At 40.6% G+C, this 11790-nt stretch overlaps 1 protein-coding gene across 1 annotated transcript in view; it reads right to left on the bottom strand.

The window, feature by feature from the left end:
- Positions 1-11790, bottom strand: part of FREM1 (FRAS1 related extracellular matrix 1) — a 157038-nt gene that overhangs the window by 100694 nt on the left and 44554 nt on the right. Inside the window, exons 10-12 of the mRNA XM_006881353.1 lie at positions 4017-4213; positions 3225-3315; positions 1816-1983 (exon numbers count right to left, since the gene is read on the bottom strand). Coding sequence (XP_006881415.1) covers positions 1816-1983; positions 3225-3315; positions 4017-4213 — 456 coding nt within the window. The remainder of the gene's footprint in view (positions 1-1815; positions 1984-3224; positions 3316-4016; positions 4214-11790) is intronic.

The following is an 11790-nucleotide window of genomic DNA, read 5'->3' as shown; positions in this document are numbered from 1 at the left end:
ATATTATTATATTATATTATTATATTAGCACAATGTTCAAAAGAATAAAAGCCTAAGACTGACCCTTCTGCTCAGTGGCCCTTAGCTTTTCAGTCCCTGTTTGGAACCAATGCTGAGGTTCCGGGGACTCTTGGTCAGCCTGGTGTCAAAATTCTCTTCAAGCAGCCTTCAGCCCTGTTCTCAGTGCAAACTTCAGACACAAGAAATGCTTTGAGAACTGGTTTAATGGATACTACAAATTTAGTTCTATTTCTAATGTGGAAATAGCCCTTAGCCCTCTATAGTCTATTTGTTCATATTCTCTTTTTTAAAAAGAGAATGTCTGTTTTTTAAAAAGAGAATGTCACTTTCAACCCACACCCTCATAACTATTTGATGTAACTTCAAAGGAAGGTAATTTTTCACGTCACCTTTTTCAAGTTGCTTTGCAAACACCCCTCTCTAATTAGACACTTGAACTGCTTTACATGAAAGACTTTTTCCTCATCCTTGTTCTGGTCAGAGTTTTGGTTCCTTTAGGTGTTTGTCTATTTCAGAGTCTACATTTCCTGCATAGAAGAGGATGGGTGTGAATTAAATCTAGTCAAGTAAACTCACAAGGATTCTAAAGCACCACCAAGAGCACAATCAGGCCCAAGATCAGGGAAGTATGAAATAACAGAATTAGTTTAGACTCTTCTAGGTGAACTCTTTGGTGCATCTTCTACCAAAGATTCGAAACAAATCATGGACTTAAGGGTTCAGGCTAGTGCTCTGGAGGAGTATGGTAAATTGGGTGGGCCTATGGTGGGCTGGGGAACACACACCATGTCTACTCGCTGCCTGTGGTGTGTGAAGTCAGCCTTGTCAAAACTTCTAGACTTTCCAGCAGCCAGGAAATCAACTGGCATTTCAGTACTGGTAGTTCATTATTTTTAGACATTGTTTAGATCCATCCGAACACTTGTGTGGCTGGAAATGCTCTGTGGGCCTCAGTGTGAGGCCTGTGCAGATGCACAGGTGACAAGGAGTGACCAGGAAGGAGCACACCTGTGCCTGCCTGGCCAAATTCCAGGTAGAAGCTCGGGAAGGTGATCTCTTCTCCCACGGAGCAGCCATGCGCAAGTTCTGGTCCCCTTAGGCCTGGAAGGAACAGGCAATGATGCTATTTTGTCTTTCTGATCTTAAAAGAAAAAACCCAAACGAATGCTGTGACAATCACACTAATTAAGTCTAGCGCTCGGATTGTGGGAGGGGGTTGGTGAACAGGCAATGAAGCAAGCCTTCCATATGAATCCCAGCCTCCCAGATAAGACGCAGAGGTAGCTCTGTCTTTGTAGTTCTGTTTTAATGAGAGACCCAAGTCCTTTCAGGCTGACACGAACGAACACTGGGCAACAGAACAGGATGGGGTGGAAGTTTCCATCTTAATTCATTTTGGAAAATTAAAGAGTCTTTGGATTACAGAGCAGCATGGCTGGCCTGTGGTGAAAGCAAATAAGCCCCTCTGGTTGCTAAGAGACCCATAATTTAATCCCCTTCCCCTGATCAACACGTGAAGCTCAACAGAAAGGAGAGGAAATGAAAGAGATTTTGAGAAGGCTTTGAAAATAATGCCAAATCCAGCAACTAGGAAATCTCACCTTTTAGATAGAAAACCCCTCAGGAGGAGAAAGCCCTCCCTCCCCCAGCTCTTTGTCCTACACTGAAGCTGGAAAAGAAAATGTCTTTCTAACGGCCTGAAGGAAAGTTATCACTTCCAGCAACTCGGCAAGATGGTTCTTCTTCTCTCCGTCAGCCCTCCTTTTCGTCCTCCATATCAAACAGTGTCCATACCTTGGGGGCTTGATTGTCCACAGGGAGGAGGGTGATGTTAAAACAGAGCCCGTGCAGGGTCCCGCCATGCTGGTTACTGACAGAAAACGTGAAGTGGACGTGGCGCAGATAAGGGCCTATGTCTTCTATGGGGGGCATGTAGGCCACTTTCATGTAGTTCACGGCATGCTGCAAAACAAGGCAGAGAGGGGGGCGAGTGAGTCAGAAGCCACTTGAGTCCCAGGTCCCACAGGACTTTTGTACTAATTGATATTGAATACCATCATCCATCTGAAGATTCCACTGCGTTTTATTTTATAAATGGCATTCTCTATAAACCAGCAGAGAAAAGGACAAAGGCATTAAGTAAATGACAGTGGATCCAAGTGCTTGAAGCCACTGAATTTTATGAAAGATAGGAGACCTGCATTTCAACCCACTACCACAATGTAGTTTGAGGCCACCATCTGCTCTACAGGAGAAGGATGGACAGTCTCCTCCCGGGTGATTAACTGTCTCTGAAAACCCACTGGAGGATGAGCTATGAGTGGCTTCCGACACTACGGTACACACTAACAAACAACAACCACAATATAGCAGGTGTGTGATGTTGGCTAAGCTGCTTACTTTTGATAGACCTCTGTTTCCTTATCTATATAGAATAAAACAATAAAATAATAGGCTCTCTCTCTTCTCTCATTGTCAAGCTGAAATCAACTCAGGGCTGATGCTACAGTCTATTTCCAAGGTACACAGAAATCACACAGAGACTATCTATTTGTCTGGCCCAGAGCCGTTGATGGATTTGACCCACCGGTGAGGTAAGTCCTTTAGGTTAGAAGTGCAATCCATAGGAGTTCCCACACAGGGTTGACATACACACTGACAATCTCTAACTACGATGAAATTGAACATAATTATCCTCAAATTGCCCCCCTGTGGGACAGAAGGCGGGTGAAGCATCATGGGTGAAATGAACTGACAAAACAAAAATGTGTTCACCACATCCCCAAATCAGAATCCCACTGTTTATAAAGTAATGAAAATCCAGTGGTGAATTATGACAAGACTTGAAACCCTATCTAGGTTGGCCGATCATTTTCACATAGAGGTTGTCTGTTTAATATAAATGAGCAGACAGCATCTGTGACTCGTCAAAGGGCCTCATTCTTGATGACAACACTGTTGTTATGTATCGTTGAGTCGGAACCAACTCATAGCTGACCCTCCAGAAGGTTGTTAGAAGCATGGGAGGAGACTGGTCATCTTTCTCTTACAGAACAGCTAGCTGGTGGATTTGAACCCCATGTCTTCAGGTTAGCAGCCCACCTCCTCACCACTAGGCCACCAGAACTCCCTGCACTAGCAAGGTCATTTCCCCTTAGAGGACACTTAGTCACATCTGGCCATATTCAGGTATATTGTCCTACCTGCGTGAATGACTTCAGTCTCTCAGCCACAGGATTTTTGGTTAGCTTTGGAATGCTGTCCACCAGGAATAATCTCCCAGCATCTAAATGTCTACATAAAACAGGAATGAATAAATCAGTAGTTAACAAGGTAGAGAAAAATTAAATCAAATAGTCAACATCCAAATTCCCAACATCTACAAGAGCTTATAGTGGGAAGAAACCACAGCCCCCACTTTTATAGTCCTACTTTATTTGGGGCAGGGAGGCTAGTTTTAAGTCTAACATCGTCAATGCCATTGCCATCAAGATTGCAAACAGCACTGATATCATCTTCTGCCTTGACAATATGAATGGGAATCACTACTCTTCTGAACACGAGTGTTTGCTGTCAAATATATAACATAAACCTAAGTATATCCATTAGTCTAAAGTATTTCTAGATTGGGGTCACAGAATATGACTACTTCATGACTTAGAGTAATTCAAATATAACCTCAGAAGTGCTTTAATTTTGCTAAAAAGAAAGAAAAAAGAGCTCCTTTAGTGGGGAAAAAGGTACTAAAGACTATTTTAAATCCACCTAAATTGAAGATATCACAAACTGCTGGTAGCTTACCAATTAGTATAGTTTTTGAAGGCAGGTATAAGAAACCTTTGAGATTAAAAAGTAGAGTCTAAATTGCAGGTATACATTTATGTCTGGCTCAGCAAAGTCATTCAACCACAGTACTACCTACCGACAATTCATCTCTCCAATCCTAGAACACAGCTCTCATGAGAAACCCAAGCAGTAACTTCCCATGGAGATACCTGGGGCTAACAGAGAAGACTGGAGGGGTCGTCACAGTGTAGAGAAGCTCCCTGTCGTGGGATTCCACATCTATGAAATGCAGGTGCTTCCTAGTTATACAGGTCACCTCAGTTTCCTTGACAACCAAATGACGAGAAACCCCAGGGGCCTCTTTGGGAAGCTGGTCATTCACTGGTGTGATATGAATTGTCACCACCTAGAAAGAAAACATTTGCACCATTAGTTAAAAACACTAACATTAAGGCAATTTCTATATATGTACATATATATGAAATATATATTTATATAAATTTCTCTTTCTTTCTATAAATTAGATATACAATTATGTATTTATATAAATCTATATTTTGTATGCACACATATAGAGAGCACGAGCTAGCTTTCTCTGTTGGCATAGCTGTAATGTTCGGGGCTGTCATCCTGAAGGGCAGCAGTTTGAATCCATCATTTACACCTTGAGAGAAAGATAGGCAGTCTCTTTCCATTAAGATTTGTTGTTGTTAAGCTCCCTCAAGTAGATTACCACTCAGTGACCCTACAAAACAGACTTGAACTTGGCCCAATCCTACACCAACCTCACCATCTCTGAGATGCTTAACTCATTGCTGCAGTCACTGTGCCAATCCATCTTGTCAAGGGGCTTCTTCTCTTTCACTGACCCTCCACCCTTGGCAGCATGTTGTTTTTCCCCAAGGCTGGCCCCTTCTCTCAACATGCCCAAAGTACGTGGAATGATTTTCACCATCCTTGCCTCTAAAGAACACTTGTTTTGCACTTCCTTTAAGACTTGTTTGCTCATTAGAAAGTCCATGGAAAATTTAGTACTCTTCTACAACACCATAACTCAAAGGCATTGATTTTTCTGCCATCCTTACTCATTGTCCAACTCCCAAATGCATTAGGAAGCAACTGGAAAAAGATCTGTTTAGATCAGGTGCACCTTAGTCTTTAAACTGACATCTGTGCTCTTTAGCACTTTGGAGAGATACAAGACAGCAGATTTCCCCAACACAATACAACTTCAAATTTCTTCACCATTGCGACCAGGGGTCTTGACTGTGGATCCAAGTAAAATGAAACAGTTGACAACTTCAATATGTTCTTTATCAATCATGATGTTGCCTATTGGTCCAGTGGTAAAGATTTTGTTTGTTTTTTGATTGTGAGATATAGTCTACATTGAAGACTATAATCTCCAATCTTCTGCAGCAAGTGCCTCACATCCTCTTCATTTTCTGCAAGCAAGGTTGTGTCATCTGCATAAAGCAGGTGTTATAATGTGCACTAAAATTTGTTGCCGTTAATTGTTATGTGCTGTCAAGTAGCCTGTGACCCATAGCGACCCTATGTAAAACAGCCCTAAACCCTTCTCTATCCTGTGCCAAACTTATTGTCTCTGATACACATATCCCCATTACCCCAGTCACTGAATCAATCCATCTCATCGAGGGTCTTCCTCTCCTGCGCTTTCCCTGCACACTCTCAAGCATGACGTCCTTCTCCAAGGAATGATCCCTCCTTGCAACATGTCCAAATTATGTCAGACGGAGCTTCAGAATCCTTGCCTCCACAGAGCAGCCTGGTCTCACCCTCTCTAGAATGAATCTGCTTGTTCTTCTAGCAGTCCATGGTATATTCCATGCTCTTCTCTCCAGGACCATTAAGATATTCAGCCTCTAAATCCAACAGAGGATTGAAATGAGCTAGGACCAACTCCATGGCAGTTGTTTTGGTTTTTCTAATGTATAATCAGTCAGTCCCTGGGCTACAAAATTTGGACGACTCCAGGCAACTGCTGCTTACCCTTAATATTATGTAAATTTGCCCTCACTTTCAAATAATTGAACCAACCCCCACTCCCAACAAATTCTTCATTACGATCATTGCACCTGCTGCACTTGCAGATTCTAAATCATTAAAACGTCTTGAAACCTTTCTGGTACTAATCAAACCCAAAGCCACTGTCATCAAGTTGATTCTGACTCAAAATGACCCTAGTGTGTTAGAGCTGCCCGAGGGTCTCCAAGGCTGTAACACATTACAGAAGCAGAGGACCACATCGATCTCCCATGGAGCAACTGGGGAATTCAAAACACCAGCCTTTCAGGAAGTTAAGTAAGAACTTAACTTTGGATTTGGTCCAATGTACCTACAAATCGTAAAAGACAGAATTAAGAACAGATCTCTTCCCTAACCCAAGGGCTGTAAGCATACATCTGTTGTAGTCCGGCCCAAGTCTAACAGCTCAGCTAGTTTTATTTTAGGGGTCTTGGTGGTGTAACTGTTAAGCATTCTGCTGCTGTTTGCACCTGCTGGGTGGCTTCATAGTAGAAAGACAGGGTGTGCCTATAAATTCTCCATCCTAGAAATCCTTAAGGGACAATGGGATTCTGTCCCAGGTAGTAACTATGAGTCATTATTGGCTTGATGGCAGCCAACGACAACAATGCTATCACAAATGAGTAAGTGCTTGGTTACTAACCAAAAGATTGGCTGTTTGAGTCACCAAGAAAAGCCTCAAATGAAAGGTCTGGCAAGAAGCTCTGGTGGCTTAGTGATAAAAAGCTGCACTGAAATCCCTCAGTTGCTCCAGGGGAGAAGGATGTGAAATCTCTTCTCATGCAAATAACTGCCTCTGAAAAGCCACTGGAGGGTCAGCTATGGGTCAGTTCCAACTGAAAGGCACAACACCACAGCAACAACTAGATGCATACAATACTCACGTCCTTGCCTATTCCCACCCAAGCTTGATGCTTCCTCTCTCTGGAAGGCTCTTCTTTTTTTTCCAGCCATCTGAGGTCTTCTCATCCTTAGGTGGTTCTTCTATAAACGTGGCCCGATTCGTCAATCGGTTACTGTTCCTACATTTTGCTCACTCACCCTTCTCCAAGCATTTTTATTCCATTGCCTTGTGTTGGTAGAGGACAGTTGCATGACAGTCTCTGTCCTGGATGTTAAGCGCCTTGGGTCATGATGTCACGATGTCATGCAAACCTAACTCTAGCTGGAAGTGGACTCACACAATCCTGAGATCACTTACCAGACATTGGGCCTTAAACAAATTGCTCAGCATTTCTGAGTGCTAATTCTCTTAAGTAAGTTAAGAAAAGGCCCAGCACTAAGTAGCTATTCAGAAACTACTGCTTCATCACTTCAACTTACAGCAGGCAGCACGGGAGTGTGTACGGGAGAGGCACTTCAGCCCTGTCTCCTAACTGAACTGTAATAACCAGTCTGTGATTTTGAGACTTCTTCAAGCCATATTGGCAGGTCTGAGTCATGATAGTCACCAAAAGAGAGGAAGATCGTCCATGATACGGCTTGACAGACACAGTGATGGCACATGGACTTGCACAAAGCTGAGACTGTGAAGATGGCACGGGATAGGGCAAGGTTCCGACCTGCTGTTCATAAGGTTGCTATGAGTTGGAGTCAACTGGTTGGCTCCTAACAATAATAACATCAACAACCTATGAGCTGTGCTCTCTGGGTGTATCATTTAACTCTTTTGTGTCTTGGGGGTTTCCTCTGTACATTGAGAGGCACAACAATGACTATTATAGCAATGTGTTAACAGGATCAAATGAGATAGCTAATAGTACACCGAGTACCTGGAACTTCGAAGATATTCGATCAATGAATTCCCGGTTCCTATCTTTTCATTAATTTTACAAAAGCATACAACATGTTTACTACTCCATTATGAAGCATTTCAATAATTAAAAACTAAAGCCAGTTATCAACATAAAGGAACATAATGACAGTCATTTCTCCAATCTCCTGGAGTCTGTGTCATGATTTTTTTTTCCCTTCCAGTTATAGTATTTTGCTAATCTACAAACTTCAGAAATTCTCTATGGGACCGCCCAGCCATACTGTGGATCAGTGAGGCTCCTCTTAATTGAAAAACTGGATTTAATAAGGAAACAATAGTTATTGTGCCTTCAAAGAGACCATTTTCTATGCTAATTTATTCTCCAACGTGTTCTTTGTGTAAAAAGAATGTTTAAGCATGCTTTTTTTTATACCCCTATAGTAATTCTTGGTGGGCACATTTTTCAACATGCTTTACAATTGCCTAAGTTGATGTGTCTTTACATATTTATGCATGTTCAAATGGTTATTGTGCATGTGTCTGCAGATGAGAAAAACCCCATTTTACCAAATTCCGTGGAGAAATAAAGTGTTCTCATTGTAGTGAGATTTTGTTGTAACAGAGGAATTAAACACCAGTTCCCAAACAGTGAAAAATTATTGTCCAAACCAGTCATTGTTACTAACTTCATCCACTTCTTACCTGCCAGCCAGAAGGCAACCGTGTAGATATTCAGAATAAAGAATGCTAAGTCAGTATACAACAGGAAAAGTCCAGGCTTGACTCTCAGCATCAGGCTTACAATATATGACAGTCTGGCTGCTGAGCTCTGCATTTGAGTTCTCCACCCCTTGCCTGTCCTGAGCTCTAGTATCTGCCTACTTCTTATGCATGTCTTCCAAGAAGTCACCCAGTGCTATTTCCTACCCCAGGAATTAGCTTCAACAGTCGTCATGCCCATCTCATTCACTCACTGTTCTGACTTGTGATGAGTATTGCACACAGTACCTGCTCACTCACTCACCCTCTCTCTCTCTCTCATCTGCTCACTCTCAGCTTTGAGTGGGTTTAATCCTTTTTTACTTTACTCACAAGACTCTGTGGCATCTATGTCCTTCCTTTCTTCATTTCCTAGTCTTCTGTCTTCTTCTCTCTTGTCCATTTCATTTGTAACATTGCCTTCTTGAGCTCTATAAAACCATCTACCAAACAGAATTAGGGTATTCTCCTGCCATAGTCCACAGAGTATTTTCACCGATAGCCCAAGGGCTGTGTTTCTCTGGAGATTCAAATGAAACATAAGCTCTACGGGACAAAGAGGGGCAGTCTCCTCCTGTGCGATTTACAGTTTCAGAAACTCAATCGAAGGTCAGTTATGATTCAGAACTGACTTGACAACAATAAGTGTGTCTTGACTTTTGTAATCAAGTAGAAAGAGAAAGAAAATAGTCTTCAAAAACAAATAGAATGAGTGAGAGTTTATTTCATCATTGTCATGGCAACCAGGATAGAAAGAATATAATTTCTTGTTGACATGTGTCCATTTCTCAGCAGATTAACAAGTTGCAAATATGAAGAAGGGAGTACTCCCTCCTGCTTTAATTACGTTGGATCTCCTTGGAGGAAATCCTCAGCATCTATCACTGTTAAAGAAAGTGTTTTAACAGTGTATGACCTCAGAATGCTAGACTCAAGTTTGTCTCTAAATGACCATAGGACCTTCTAGTCACAAAGCTATCAGGCCTCCTAATATCATGTCCAAAGGCTGTGGAACATTCTTGCCTTTAAGGAGCACTCCCGTTATACTTACTTCAAGACTAGTTTGCTTATTAGTTTGGCAGTTTGCAGTATATTCAATACTCACCAACAGCGCAGTTCAAATCCCTTCTTCTTTCTATATTAGTTGCCATGACTGTCATCAAATAATTATCTGCAACTATTTTCTTTCTCATTCTACTGATTCTTCTTTGGTCATCTTTTTCTTTATCCAACTTTTTCATGCATAGGATGCAACAGAAAAATGTCATGGCTTGGGCCAGATGTACCTACTTTGGCTTTAACCTAACATACTTGCTCTTTAGCACTTTCAAAAGGTCCTTGATAGCAGATTTTTCCAATATAACACAGCTTTTATTTTTATTTTTTATATTTTTGCCCCAAAAGTATTCTTGCTTCTTTTCAGCATCATACAAACCATAACTACACTCTCACCTTATTTAATTTCTTTCTTTTCTACTAGTTCATTTACAAAATTCAAATATATTATTTTTCAGACCAGATTCTTCCAATTTCCCTCAGGCCCCTATGCATCAAATTGTACAACCCCATGATTATCCCCTACCCCCTGTACATCTTCATCCTCTGCTTTCACACACACACACACACACACACACACACACACACACACATTGGGTATTCATACTTATTCTACAATAATGGTTTTATACAATATTTGTCCTTGTGGGACTGAGTTAGTTCATTCAGCATAATGTTCTCCAGTCCCTCCTAAGTGATGTAATAATTTATAAAATCATTGTTCCTGCATGCTGCATAGTATTCCATTGTATGAATGTACCATAATTTCTCAACCCCTTTGATTGTGGTTGGACATCTGGGCTGTCTCCATGCTCTTGCGATGGTGAATAACACTACTATGAACATTGGTGTATAAGTCTCCATTTGTGCCTCAGTTCTCATTTTCTCAGGGTGTATTCCAAGCAGACAAAAATCTTTTAATTTCTTGACTGTTGCTACCATGGGTGTTAAATATAAGTCCAAATAAAATGAAATCACTGGCAACTTCAATCTTTTCTTAATCTATCTTGATACTGTCTGTTAGTCCAGTTGTGAGGATTTTTGTTTTCTTGATGTCGAGATGTAATCCATATTAAAGTCTGTAGACTTTGAACTTCTTTAGTAAGTTCACTAAGTCTTCTTTTACTTTCTGCAAACAAGGTGGTGCCATCTGCTTAATATCCAAATTGTTATTGTTGTTGTTGTTGTTGATTGTCGAGTCAAGCATGACTCATAGCAACACCATGAACAAAAGGCCTGAAGACCCCTACAATCATTGACATTTATCAAAGTTCTCAGAATTTCTGGAGTCATGTTATTGATGATATATATTCTACTAATCCACTTCCTAAATAACATGCCCCTGGGACTCTGTGAATTTTGATAAATGTCAATAGTTGTAGAGGGGCTTTAGGCCTTTTGTTCATAGGATCACTATGAGTTGTGCTCAACTAGAAGGCAAGCAACAACAATAACAATTCCCCAAAATTCTGAAGAATAATGTTTTATACATATAAACCTGTCTTAATCCCTCCTCAATACCTAATCAAATGTTTAAGTATTCTTATTTCTCCTAGTTTCAAAGAAAGATCAAATTCATTTTAAGAATAATAACTTGCTTATGACGCTCAACTTTGAGTCAAATATCAAGGTCTAAAGATATAGAATTTATTAATGTAGAGTTCTAGCAGTCAATGACCTCAGAGTAGATCCAATAAAGCAAATGATGCTTTCTCATTATAGTAAGTTCAATAACGAAGATATGCATAGGATGATTCAGAAGTACATAAAAAGACCAGCTGACTCAACCTAAGAGGTTAGGTAGCAGGAGTATCAGAGAAGGGCTCTTTGTAGCTGAGAGCAGGTCCATAGTCCAGAGAGAAAATAATTAAAACTATCAAAAATCCAAAGAGGCTAAAAAAAGAGATTAAAAAACACAACAAATTAATTTTATAAAACATACAGCCACAGCATCAATGGATTTTTATTGTCTCCAATTAACAAGAATATGAATAATCTCTTACTTTTAAGAGGTCATGTGAGACACCGGGAGCATATTGCAGTCTTGAATAGATGAGAGAAGAAACTAAAGTAAGGACAGTGAACAGGGAAGATAGGGGTAGAAGTGGCTTTTGGGATAGAAGTGGCTGTTATTATGTCTCATCAAGCTGAATATGAATGACAGAGATCCATATAGAAAGGCCAGGTAGAATGGTGGATTCACATATCTGAGCTGGAGAAATATTTAGTAAAAGGCAAAAGCTTTCTATGATCTGAAGAGAAACAAGAGTATGGAGAAATATTCAAGTGCAAAGGAAAGTTGGTACTTAAGTAGTTAATCAGTAGAACTCTATTAACACAGATAAAGCAGACAAGAACATAGG

The sequence above is a fragment of the Elephantulus edwardii genome, unplaced genomic scaffold, assembly GCF_000299155.1.
Source record: "Elephantulus edwardii isolate Elephantulus edwardi_28Jun2011 unplaced genomic scaffold, EleEdw1.0 scaffold00014, whole genome shotgun sequence".
NCBI classification, from domain to species: Eukaryota; Metazoa; Chordata; class Mammalia; order Macroscelidea; family Macroscelididae; genus Elephantulus; species Elephantulus edwardii.
The sequence above is the reverse complement of the archived record's forward strand: the minus strand, read 5'-3'. Positions and strand labels throughout refer to the sequence as shown.